General features: G+C 45.3%; 1 protein-coding gene across 1 annotated transcript in view; it reads left to right on the top strand.

Moving 5' to 3' along the window:
- The window catches only part of ATRNL1 (attractin like 1), an 859,416-nt gene that overhangs the window by 185,774 nt on the left and 660,804 nt on the right, over positions 1-12,838 (top strand). Inside the window, exon 8 of the mRNA XM_040361535.1 lies at positions 11,520-11,775. Coding sequence (XP_040217469.1) covers positions 11,520-11,775 — 256 coding nt within the window. The remainder of the gene's footprint in view (positions 1-11,519; positions 11,776-12,838) is intronic.

Here is a 12,838-nt window from a genome sequence, read left to right as displayed (position 1 = left end):
TGACCCTTTAAGACGGATTCTGTGCTTAATAGCACAGGGAAAAATGGCGGTGTGCTCTGCATACAGCCCAGTTTTGCCATGTCACTATGTCTGGATGATAATGTTCAAGAACAAAGAAATAGAACATCAGAATAGACAACTAGGTCATAGGATTGTGTGATCTAAGGTTGTATAAGTGTTACAATGACATATGTGGGTCTTCAAAACCCTTATCCTTATTTTAAGAACTTAGATCTACATCTGGTTAATCCAGCTTCTAAGCAGTGTTAATTACATCAACTAAAACATTTTTGTAGACCAAATTAATACTATTTTAATCGACTAAAACAATTGAAGTGACTAAAATGGCATTTTAGTCAAAAGAGTATGACTAAAACTAAATTGAAATTTGATGTCAACATTAACACATATTTATTAAAACAGTAGTGTACTTACACAAGTAAAGATAAAAACAGAGTGTAGCACCCCCATTGATAACGTCCATTAGTGACGAAACGCGTCTAGGAGGCTGCGTCAGTGACGTCACCACGCCAAGGAGGAGGGCTCCTCAAGCCGGCCGGCTTTATTTCTCGTTGCTATACGCTGTTTTTATCTTTACTTGTGTAAGTACACTACTGTTTTAATAAATATTGTACCCTGCGGTATCACGCTATTGCGTCCCTTTTTATCTCCCGCTATATGTTTTTTGGACTACTTGATTGCTGCCGTTTTCCGATGGGTTGTAAGTGCGGGTGAACCGCAATCTATTTCCACCAACCGCCGAGCCTGGGATCCTGCTGCTTAACACGAAGTGTCCTAACCTAAGTGTCCAGGGGATTGAAAGGCTGTGGCTGGGCTATAGCCAACTGTATTAAAGGCTTGCTGTCTGGTAAGCTGCTTATACTTATGGTGGAGGATTTGCACTGAACGCATGCATGTCACCTGGTGGGTTAAGGTTTTGACCAGTCACAGTGTCATTATACCAAGCAACACTAAAGGCTCCATCTGAAATATCTGATCGATTCTACGGGGGATTTCAGCATTTTTTCCATCCGTTGAATGTTACAGACTTTGTAATTTTAATTTAAGTTTGGCGCGGCTTTTTTTACTATCAATTGCAGAAGACTAAAATGGGACTAAAACTAAAATTGCATTTTAGTCATATGACTAAAACAAAATCAAAATATGCTACCAAAATGAACACTGCGTCTAAGATCCAGGGTCCCTTTGATGAAACCAATGGCTTTCTTTTCTAACTGCTGATAAATTGATATGCATGCCCTCGGAAAATCATAAAAAGGCAAGTATAAAATTTGTGGGGATAGGGGGGTTGGAGGAAGCTGGCAGGAAATGGGCTTTAAACTTCATTATCACCATTTCTCAATCCTGTATGGGTCCCCATAGCAAAGACACCAAGAAACAAGGAGAAATTGCTCTGGGCACGTCTTACTGCCCTTGTCATGTGACTGCCCCCCTTTTCCTGGTGTAACACAGACAGGAAGTGTGAGAAAATCTCCCTCACAAATTGAAATAAGATCCAGGCAGCTCTTACCTACTTTATATGGAGTTGAACATTGGAACATCTGTCCAGTGGCCTCCCACCGCTGATTAATTGGGGTCCCCCCAAAAGTTTGTGCTGATGAACGGCTTTATTAGTGTAACACCTCTCCTAGTTAAGTTGCTATAGTTAAAGTCAATTTAGTTTTTGGCTTCCCTGTGCAGGGGAGCAATACTCAATTGCTTTTGGCTGTTCTGGGTGCTGCTGGTGCAGGATCAACTACTTCCCCTTGCATACCAATGGGGTCTGGACTATAGTGGGTGGGAGAGGCAAACCCTGGCCTGAATATTCAAACAGCCAGTCCCTGGTCAGGAGAGTGATCAGTAGGGGGCTGAGGGGTGTATAAATAGCCTAAGGCCCAGACCAGTTGTCTCTTGTTCTTGGGGGAATAGGATCCAGCCCTAAGGCTGAGGCCCTCTGTTCTGCTAGCTACAGGACAGAACAGATCTTTTTTGGGGTTCTAGCTAGAGCTCGGGGACCCGAGCAGCACCCTGAAGCAGTGCAGGAAGTGTTGTAGAGGATCCAGACCGGAGGCATTAAGTACAGAGGCTGGCTGGTACTAAAGGAGTATTTACAGTACCCAGGGCACAGTGAGTACTAGCCTCAAGAATCCTAGAGACTGCCCTTGCCACCTTTGGGAGATCTTACTACAGTTTTATCTCTGTTATAGGTTAGGTTATATCTCTGCCAAGGGGTCCCATGCGTTGTAATTCTTTTAAATTCTGAATTCAAGAGGATGGTTGCACCCCGAAGAAGCAGAATAGTAACAAGTGTCATCTTTTGCCTTTCTGCTAGATTTGGAGCATCCCAAAGCTAACCCAAAACCCACCCAAGTTAAACCAGCAAATTAACTACAAAAAGACATGCACGGTCTGTTTCCTGACTTGAGTGACTGTGAACTACTGTGTGCCTGGCTGCCATGTGCCTTACAGGAAATTGAACCTGGCAACAAGCAGCCAGCCTGGTCTGGGATGTTTGCTACATTAGTCCTGAACATCACAAAAGAAGAGAAAGGTCTGGTACTGCCCATAACATACCTCCATCCCTATATAGTACACCAAAGCAAAAATAGCCCTTGGGGCTTTGAGTAAGGTGAATCAAATGCTGCCACTGTGCCCATCAAATGCTGCCACTGTGCCCATCAAATGCTGCCACTGTGCCCATCAAATGCTGCCACTGTGCCCATCAAACGCTGCCACTGTGCCCATCAAACGCTGCCACTGTGCCCATCAAACGCTGCCACTGTGCCCATCAAACGCTGCCACTGTGCCATCAAATGCTGCCACTGTGCCCATCAAATGCTGCCACTGTGTCATCGAATTCCGCCACTGTGACCCCCCCCCCCCCCCCCCCCCCGCCTGCTCGCAGTCTGCCTTACACTTACCCTGTCTCGGTGGGGCAGCAGGTGACGCTAAAACAGTGTCCTCCATGCATCTCTTCCCATCCTCTTCTCCCATCAGACGTCTAATCACAGCACCTGTCGTTTCAGCCAATCAAGTGACAGGTAATGAGGCTGTTCAGTGTTAGGAAAGTAGATATTCATTCGCTGTTCTAACACACCTGGGTGAACTGCAAGTGCCAAGCATGGTGCTCACAGGTCACCTTTTTTTGACGCCTATTAGAGCCTATGGCCCGGATTCACAAATAGCGGCGCATATTTATGCCGCCGTAGCGTATCTTCTTTACGCTACGCCGACGCAGCGCAGAGAGGCAAGCACTGGATTCACAAAGCCAGTGCTGCCAAATCTGCGTTGGGTTTCCTAGGCGTAAGCCGGCGTATGTGGAAGTGGGCGTGAGCCATTCAAATGAGGCGTGACCCCATGCAAATGATGGGCTGAGTCTCAGACAGATACGTATAATGAACGGCGCATGCGCCGTCCCGTGGACGCATCCCAGTGCGCATGCTCAGAATCACGTCGGAACTACTCCCTAAGGTACGCCGGATCACTGCCTACGGCGTGAACGTAACCTATGCCTAGTCATATTCACGTCCTACGTAAAATACGTCGGCTTGTGTTCCCTGGTGCAGCCCTTTGCATGGATGCTGCTGAGTTACACCTCCTTTATGGGGCATAACTTTACGCCGGACGTATGACTTTACGCGCACTGCGTCGGGCGCATGCAATTTCGTGAATCGGCGTATCTCCCTCATTTGCATATGTGAATAGAAAATCAATGGGAGCGCCAAATATGTCCAGCGTAAATATGCGCCCACTCTACGCCGGCGTTGGCAAGTTACGTCGGTCGGATAAAGCCTATTTTCAGGCGTAACTTAGTTTCTGAGTCCGGCGCATAGATACGACGGCGCATATTTGCACTTACAAAGCGTATCTGGAGATACGTCGGCGCAAGTGCTTTGTGAATCCGGGCCTATGGCTTTAATCAGGCGCTTCAAAAACACCACCGCCGCTGTAATTCAGGCGCCCGGTGACCAAAAAGGGTCAGGATGCATGAATAGGGGGTAGCAGCGGCGGCCATGGATAGATTCATGCTATGCATGAATCTATCCATTTATCATAGAGGGGGTGGCTGGAGAGAGGGGGCGGCGCCCGTGCGCCCTTATGGACGCACCGCCACTGATAATTATGCCTACATTGCAGTTGTCTATCCTAAACATTGAGGTACATCAATGGACACGCCTTTTCATCCTTGAGCCATGCCTGCCCCCACTTGTTCCCCCTGTGGTTTGCTGTCGGCTCCATCCCTTCAGCTCCCGGGCTAGATGTATCCAGTCCAGAGAGATCACTTTTTGGAAGCTCAGGGTAGCCGATTTGTATGTATGGGGCTCTTTTATGGCTCTATTGCAAAATTATATATTTTTTTATATATATTTTCAATTGATACTTAATTTTTTTGATATATAGCATACAAAGATCTACTTCTGAAGAAGCGAGCAGTGGCTCGTGAAACGCATCGAGTTTTAGATGCTTGTATAACTCTTTATATTAAATACAACAACACATGTAAATGTTTTTAAACAATTTAGCCCAGATTCACGTAGAATCGGGCAAATCTGCGGCGGCGTAACGTATGACATTTACGTTACGCCGCCGCAAGTTTTACGGGCAAGTGCTTGATTCACAAAGCACTTGCCTGTAAAGTTGTGGCGACGTAGCGTAAATCCCCCGGCGCAAGCCCGCCTAATTCAAATGATCCGGGTAGGGGGCGTGGATCATTTAAATTAGGCGCGTTCCCGCGCCGAACGTACTGCGCATGCGCCGTCCCTAAAATTTCCTGACGTGCATTGCGCTAAATGACGTCGCAAGGACGTCATTGGTTTCGACGTGAACGTAAATGGCGTCCAGCCCCATTCACGGACGAGTTACGCAAACGACGTAAATGTTTCACATTTCGACGCGGGAACGACGTCCATACTTAACATTGGCTGCGCCTCCTAATAGCAGGAGCAACGTTACGACGAAAACGACTTACGCAAACGACATAAAAAACTACCGCCGGGCGCACGTACATTTGTGAATCGGCGTAAGTAGGTAATTTGCATACTCTACGCTGAAAACTATGGGAACGCCACCTAGCGGCCAGCGTGAGAATGCACCCTAAGATACGACGGCGTAAGAGACTTATGCCAGTCGTATCTAGCTTTCTGAATACAGAAAGTAGATACGCCGGCGCAGATTTGAATTTACGCGGCGTATCTATGGATACGCCGGCGTAATTCTATCTGAATCTACCCCTTTGTCATTATGCTACTTCAATAGCTTGGCTTTTATGTCCATGTATTTACCCGTGTTTTCAATAAATGTTGTAACCATGTTTATTTCTACTTTTGTTGGCCCCCGCACTCGCTTCACTCAAAGTTCCATGGACTATTTTTTCTTTGTTAGTCCTGAACATCTAAAGAGCTGCCCGGCATTCTTGGGCACACAACAGCAGGCTTCTGACTCCTGGTTGCTTTGTGATGCTATAAAAGTGGCGGAGATTCCGATTGGGAAAGCAGACCAGTCGGCAATGATGGCTATTTGGAGGAAATGTTCTTCTATTTAACATTTTCTTCAGTCTGTCAGTAACCCCCAGTTTGTATTCGGCATAAAGACAGCACTTTGCAATCTGTTAAACACAATTACTATATTGCATCTAGCTTACAGATAAGGGCACGTCGCCATTCCGAGCCCTCATTTCATTCTCCTGTTGTGTTCGGGGAAACCTTAACTCGCCACGTGCTGCGTCATAATGTTTAATATCAGATTATCGAGGATGGAAATCTTATAATCTGGTATAAAGCTTCTGTCTGTAATTACACTCTGCGGGGGGCTGTTGGACGGGCTTTTATGCTGCTTTTTAACATCTTTTGCTTCCATGCTGTCATTCGTGACACATTATTGCAATTAATACGCTGCAGAGAAATGGAACAATACGAACAAAAATGGACCAAGAAGCCGTCATCTTCCTAAAATCCTGCTGACATTTATAGAGCAGATGGTGCCGAGACTGTCGGAGCTCCGACCGAACTTTTCTGACTTTGGTCTTTACACTTTGCAGACTATAATTGTGAATTGAGCATTGGTTACAGCACAATTATCATTCAGAGTTGCATTTGAATTGACTTGTGATTCATTTACAGGTGTTAAAAGGAAATTTGCTTGCAGTACTAAGTGATAATTGCCAACTATAATAATTCCACATGTGAGTGTAAAGCTTACTTTAAAGATGTAGTTATACAATTCTTCATAAGAATGATTGCAAATGTGTTTGTTTATTAAACCTAAACTCCGGGTAGAAATAAAAACACATGTAGCTCTCTTGCGGGGGGCGTGGTTATGAGAAATGACCCTCCCCAAAGATATTGTTCTAAACCTGTAGCTATAGAAGAGAACCAGAACCTATGCTAAGTGGAAGAATGAGTTTAATAATAACGTTTAAGCAGGGCTTTTTTTCTCAGAGAATAGGTGCAGGAACTCCCTTCTTCCAAGTCACCTCTTGTGTCCACCCCCTACCCACCTCCGAGCACCATTCCATGGTTCCACCCCCTACCCACCTCCAAGCACCATTCCGTGGTTCCACCCCCTACCCACCTCCGAGCACAATTCTGTGGTTCCACCCCTACCCACCTCTGAGCACCGTTCCGTGGTTCCACCCCCTACCCACCTCTGAGCACCATTCCGTGGTTCCACCCCCTACCCACCTCTGAGAACCATTCCGTGGTTCCACCCCCTACCCACCTCTGAGAACCATTCCGTGGTTCCACCCCCTACCCACCTCTGAGAACCATTCCGTGGTTCCATCCCCTACCCACCTCTGAGCACCATTCCGTGGTTCCACCCCCTACCCACCTCTGAGCACCAATCCGTAGTTCCACCTCCTACCCACCTCCGAGCACCGTTCCGTGGTTCCACTCCCTACCCACCTCTGAGCACCATTCCTTGGTTTCACCCCCTACCCACCTCTCAGTAATGGATACAGAACCAAGTATTCATTTGTGGTGCTAAGTAATTTGTATGTAATTTGTGATAGGAAGTAAAACAGATCCCCTGTAGCCAGCAACAACGGAGCACCTTCAGCAACAATAGACTCTAAACAGCTAGCAGCAATAGGCCCCTCCCTCCACAGTAGAAGTCTCCCAGCAACAATTGTTTCACAGTACCATAGGATTCCCCCAGCAACAATAGATCCCCCACCAGCAACAACTGACCTCCCCAGCAAAAATAGACCCTTCCACTGAAAAAATAGATCCTCTCCAGCAAACCGCCCCCCCCCCCCCGGTTTACTTACCTGAGCCCTGGAAAGTCCTGTGTCGCGAACGCGCTGGATCTTTGCCCAGGCTTCTCGGCTCTTCATTGGATAGATTGATAGCAGTGCAGCCATTGGCTCGCGCTGCTGTCAATCAAATCCAATGACGCGGATGCCAGGGGGGGTGGGGGGGGGAGGGTTGCGAGTCCTGCACTTGGCGGCTATGGACGCCGAATGCAGGACTCGGGAGCGCGCCCACAAGGTAAACTCTGTGCAAAACCAGCTGCACAGTGGAGGTAAGTATGACATGTTTGTTATTTTTAAAAATGATATCGGAACCTTTAGCATCACCTTAAAACCTGATACAGTCTCTGTGTTCTGATGAGAAAATCTGCAGGGTCTGCATCCCTTTGGAAGTAGTTAACCCTTTGGGAGCATCTCCTCGAAATTGTAATTTCTGTTGCAGAGTATGCCTAAAATCTGACTTGTATCTTAGTGCGCCAATCACACAATTAGGAAATTACATTTTTGGAGGTTTTCTGCAATTTTGCCGTATAATTTTCATTTTACAGAAAATGACAGCGTTGCAGATTGAAAAGGAAAAGTAATATTTAATAATTTACCACTACAACGTGGCATGTGTAGCAATTGTATATGCTATTTTTTTATTTTCTATATATTTCTTTCAACAAAACTTTTTTTGGTGGTTTTGTTTGATGGGCACTTGACTGAGCAGCCTTCCATAAGGTCCTTATCACTCAGAGTGGGAGGCATGTCATTTTAGTTTTCGGCACACTGTTTGTGACATGATGCATGCGGGGAAGTACTTTCCCCATTTCTTAACGTTGCGCTTCAACTAGCTACCAGCAATTGCAGTTTGACAGCGAGGATTCTGTTGGGGGCTGCTGTCAGTCAGCCCAGCAGAGCTAGGTGAGGGGCATGTTGGAAAACCTGACTATAAAGTTACAGGCGCACCATGCTTTGGCACAGTGTTCTGTAACTTTAACAGGGAAACACTGAAATGCAAACTAACCACTACAGCATATATTAGCATAGATCAACTGAACATGATTGGCATGGTCAGTTGCAAACACAGAGAAGGACTGGCAGGATGACCAGGTATTTCTGTGCAAAAGAACGACATAAAAGAGATGCCCTATGTCACGTGTGTCAAACACAATGCCCATGAGCCAAATCCGGCTTGCCAGGCAATTTCATGGGGCCCTCGCACCTCTCCTGTGGTTGTGGCACCCAACCCCACCATCCCGTTTCTGCAGTCAACAGCCATGGAGTGGCTCATCTCCGCCTCCCCTGGTCTCAGCATTCACCAGACTCTGGCTGCTGACTCCAGCCCTGCTCTGGTCCTCCTCCAGACCCTGGTCCTCCAGACTCTGTTTCCCAGCTTCTTTCCAGCAGCAGCATAAGGTAAGGGGGGTTTACTGTGATGTACCCTTCAGGTGGTTATTTTTAGCATACTTATCTCAAAGATAAAGTTGAATATATATAAACATTCCTACCCACAGCTCAAATTTCATCTGGTTCATTAGAAACTGCCCAATATTCACCCCATGTAAGGCCAGCTTTACTCTCCTACAACACATGGGAGCAGTGGCAGCTGGTGTTTGTTTGCCGCCGCCGCCCCCCCTCCTAAAAAAAAAAACACCACCCTCCCAACGGCGTAAGACAGCACCCAGGTGGCTCCAGCTTCTTCTGCCAAATCGCTAGGCATCCAATAGGATCACTTGAAGCTTTGGCCAATCAGGAAACAGGTCTCACAGACCTGCCTCCTGATTGCCAAGGAGGTGATAATAGTTAAAATGTATTCGCTATGGTCACACAACTGGGTGGGCTTGGAGCGCAATGCTCTGCGCTCCGAGCTCACCCTTTTTTGAAGCTTATTAGAGACTCTTAGGTAGATTCACAAAGAGTTAGGCCGGCTTATCAGTAGATAAGCCGACCTAACTCTGAATCTACGCCGGCGTTTGTTTAAGTGTATTCTCTAACAGAGATACACTTAAACAAAGCTAAGATAGGCCGGCTTGCGCAGTTCTATCTTAGCTTGCAATGTTTCTGTTGGCCGCTAGATGGCGCTTCCATTGCGGCTGGCGTAGATTATGTAAATTAGGAAATACGCCGATTCACGAACGTACGCCAGGCCTACGCCGTTGATTAACGTTGTTTCCGTGAGGTGGAATAGCAATGTTAAAGTATGGCCGCCGTTCCCGCCGCGAGGTTCGAATTTTTTACGTTGTTTGCGTAAGTCGTCCGTGAATCGGGAGTTACGTCGTTTACGTCCGCGTCGAAATCAATAGGCCCGTACGGCCTACTTAGCCGCAATGCGCACTGGGAAATGTAGTCGCCCGGCGCATGCGCAGTGTCCAAAAACGTCAAAAAACGTGAGGTCAAGCCTCATTTCCATACAACACGCCCCCCTCCAAGTCATTTGAATTAGGCGCCCTTACGCCCGCTCGTTTTAGGCTACACCACCATAGATTAGCAGGTAAGTAGATTGTGTATCATTACTAGCCTAACTAATTTACGGCGGTGTAGCCTAAAAAGGCTAGGCTAGGCCGCCCTAAAGTTAGGCAGATGTGTGTGAATCTACCTATCTGGCTCTTATCAGGTGCTTCACAAAAACACCCACCCCACATTGGATTCCACGGTCCGGCGCCACTGATGTAGATCAGGGGCCAGATGCATGGATAGGGGAGGCGTTGCAGGTGCGCCCTCTGTGGATGGGGGCCACCACTGCACGGGAGAGAACTGTTGTTCTGACAGCTTCACTCAGTTTCTATTTGAAGAGGAGAATACCCAAAATAACACGCTCCCCCAACCCCAACCTGGTGCTAAATGGTCCCCAGGATCTTTCTCATGTGAAGAAAAGCTAACAATCATTAGCACATACTTGTCGCTGCTTTGCTAATTGCTGCAAGAAATAGGTGTTATCTGCTAGAGACACAATGCAGGAGGTAACACACAGGAAAGAAACCTTCCTCTGCCATGTAATTTACCTCTAAAATATTTCCTTCTTTGAATCTAAATTAAAGGCAAACTCAAGGTAAAACTATTTATCTTTATCGTACAGTACAGGTCACAGGAATCGATTTAAAGACCCCCTGGGTTATATGCCACTACCGGTGGTTGTAAACTGGCAAAAGCGTTGCTGGTTCTGCCCACTAGTGTCCCCCTATAACCCTGCCCACTCCATGGGGTTCCAGTTTTTTTGCTGGTATGTTTAGGTGATGGATGCCTTCTCCTCTTGGAGAAGAATTTCCTAACTATTTAGTTTAGGGTTTTCTTTCACTGGTAACATTAAACATGAAAAATATTCATCCTTGGATCATTAGCCATGAGGAAAAGAGTGCCAAGGCTACCCTTACTAAGCAGACTTCGAGGTACCTGTGATTGAACAATAGAAATGAACAAAACTGAGTTTTTATTTCCCCAAAGTTGTACTTACAATCTGGAGATTTCTGCAAAATTTAGCAATTTTTGCCAATGCATTGCCATAAGTGGAGAAGGTGATATAAAGGTTCTTTATGTTGGTTTTATAAGAATATAGTAGGTTTTAAATACAGTGCCTTGAAAAAGTAATCATACCCCTTGAAATTTTTCACATTTTGTCAAGTTACAGCAAAAACTTAAAAAATGGCACATAAATGTGAAATGGAAGGAAAATGATTTTCAATTTTTTTTTACAAATAAATATGTGAATTTTTTTTTTTACAAATATGTGAAAAGTGTGGCGTGCATTTGTATTCAGACCCCCTGAGTCAATACTTTGTAGAACCTCCTCTCACTGCAATTACAACATCAAGTCTTTTTGGGGATGTCTCTACCAGCTTTGCACATCTAGAGAGAGATATTTTTGCCCATTCTTCTTTGTAAAATGCCTCAAGCTCTGTCAGATTGCCACAGATTCAAGTCTTGCCACAGATTCTCAATTGGATTTTGGTTGTCCTAGGATGGTTCAGGCGTACTCACAAATCTTTCTATGCCAAAGCTTTGCAGGCATTGGTTAAACTCTGGGATAAGTGTATAAATGTAGCAGGGGAGTATGTTGAAAAATGAATGCAGTTTCCACTTGAAATTTGTTCTTTTATTATAAAAACTCAAAAACTTGACTTGAATGCCCCTTGTATTATCACAATATAGGATTTTTTTGCCCATAGCAAATGTTGTGGGGAAAGGCTGTGTGGATATGGGTGGATTGGATGAAATTATAATATAAATGTCAGTTTCTGGTCAGCTCAGTAAATCTGATGTTTTCTGTTTTCTCTCTTGCTCTCCCCAGGATGAGATCTACATGTATGGTGGGAAAATTGAGACCAGTGCTGGGAATGTCACTGATGAACTTTGGGTATTTAACATCTCCAGCCAATCATGGACGACGCGAACCCCCATGGTGCTGAATCATGGACAGCACTACGCAGTGGAGGGCCATACGGCACACATTGTGGAACTGGACACCCGGGAGGTGATAATGGTCATCGTATTTGGCTATTCTTCAGTCTACGGCTACATCAGCAATGTGCAAGAGTACCACTTACGTGAGTTTTCATCATTCTCTCCGGGGGGTGGAGGTGGGGTGGTTTATGGGGGAAGAATTATTGCATGAATAATACAGTATATAATCTATTTAGACTTCAATTATATTTTTGGCAGCCCTAAGTTACTATTTTTGTGATTGCATTGAGTTCTCAGGACAGTGCACCTACTGTGCCCATTATGAGCCTATTATGAGGGGTTCCCACTATCCCTGTGCTGAGTTCTGTGGACTGTACACCTAGTGTACCCATTATGAGCCTATTATGAGGGGTTCCCACCATCTCTGTGCTGAGTTCTGAGCACTGTGCACCTACTGTGCCCATTATGAGGGGTTCCCACCATTCTTGCACTGCGTTCCCAAGTTTGCACACCTCCTGTTCCCACTATGAAGGTTTCTCACCATCCCTGCACTGAGTTTCTTGTTCTGCACACCTGTTAAGTCCATCAGGGGGCTTTTCCCGATTCTTGTTCTGCGTTCCCAGGTTTGAACACCAGCAAATCCCATTATGAAGAGTTCCCACCATCCCTGTTTGATTTGTATTTATATTATGACGAATGTAATAAGAAGATCTAGAACACACAAAGATGGGCAGGACAAAAAAGTATATGGGAGCACCTCCCAGGCAGACGGGAACAGAGCGGGGATATACAGAAACTAGAAGTAATAGAACTTTCTGACTTGTTCCACAAACTGAAAAGTCACTATCGGAAACGCCTGCTCTTGGAATTTTTTTTAAGCGAATAGGATTTTAGATTGAAATATCTTGAATTTTATAAAGTGTATTTGTAAGATCCGTTCCATTGAAGCCATTCAAGATCATTACCTTCATCCCATACAGATCACTTTGCAGACCTGTTTTAAAGTAACACGTTTATTGTGTCCACATGTTTACTTTCTATCTGTATTGTATTGCATATTAAACTAGAAATAATATCCAACTTTGGATTTCCTGATTGAACCATGCTTAAAAAAATAAAAAAATAAAGGAGTAGAGCTAAAAGATCAAAATATAAAATTAAAAGAGAAGTATGGCCAAATCTATTTTGGCTATACTTCTATGGATC

Source organism: Rana temporaria, chromosome 8 (genome assembly GCF_905171775.1).
Source record: "Rana temporaria chromosome 8, aRanTem1.1, whole genome shotgun sequence".
In the NCBI taxonomy this organism is placed as follows: Eukaryota; Metazoa; Chordata; class Amphibia; order Anura; family Ranidae; genus Rana; species Rana temporaria.
The sequence above is the reverse complement of the archived record's forward strand: the minus strand, read 5'-3'. Positions and strand labels throughout refer to the sequence as shown.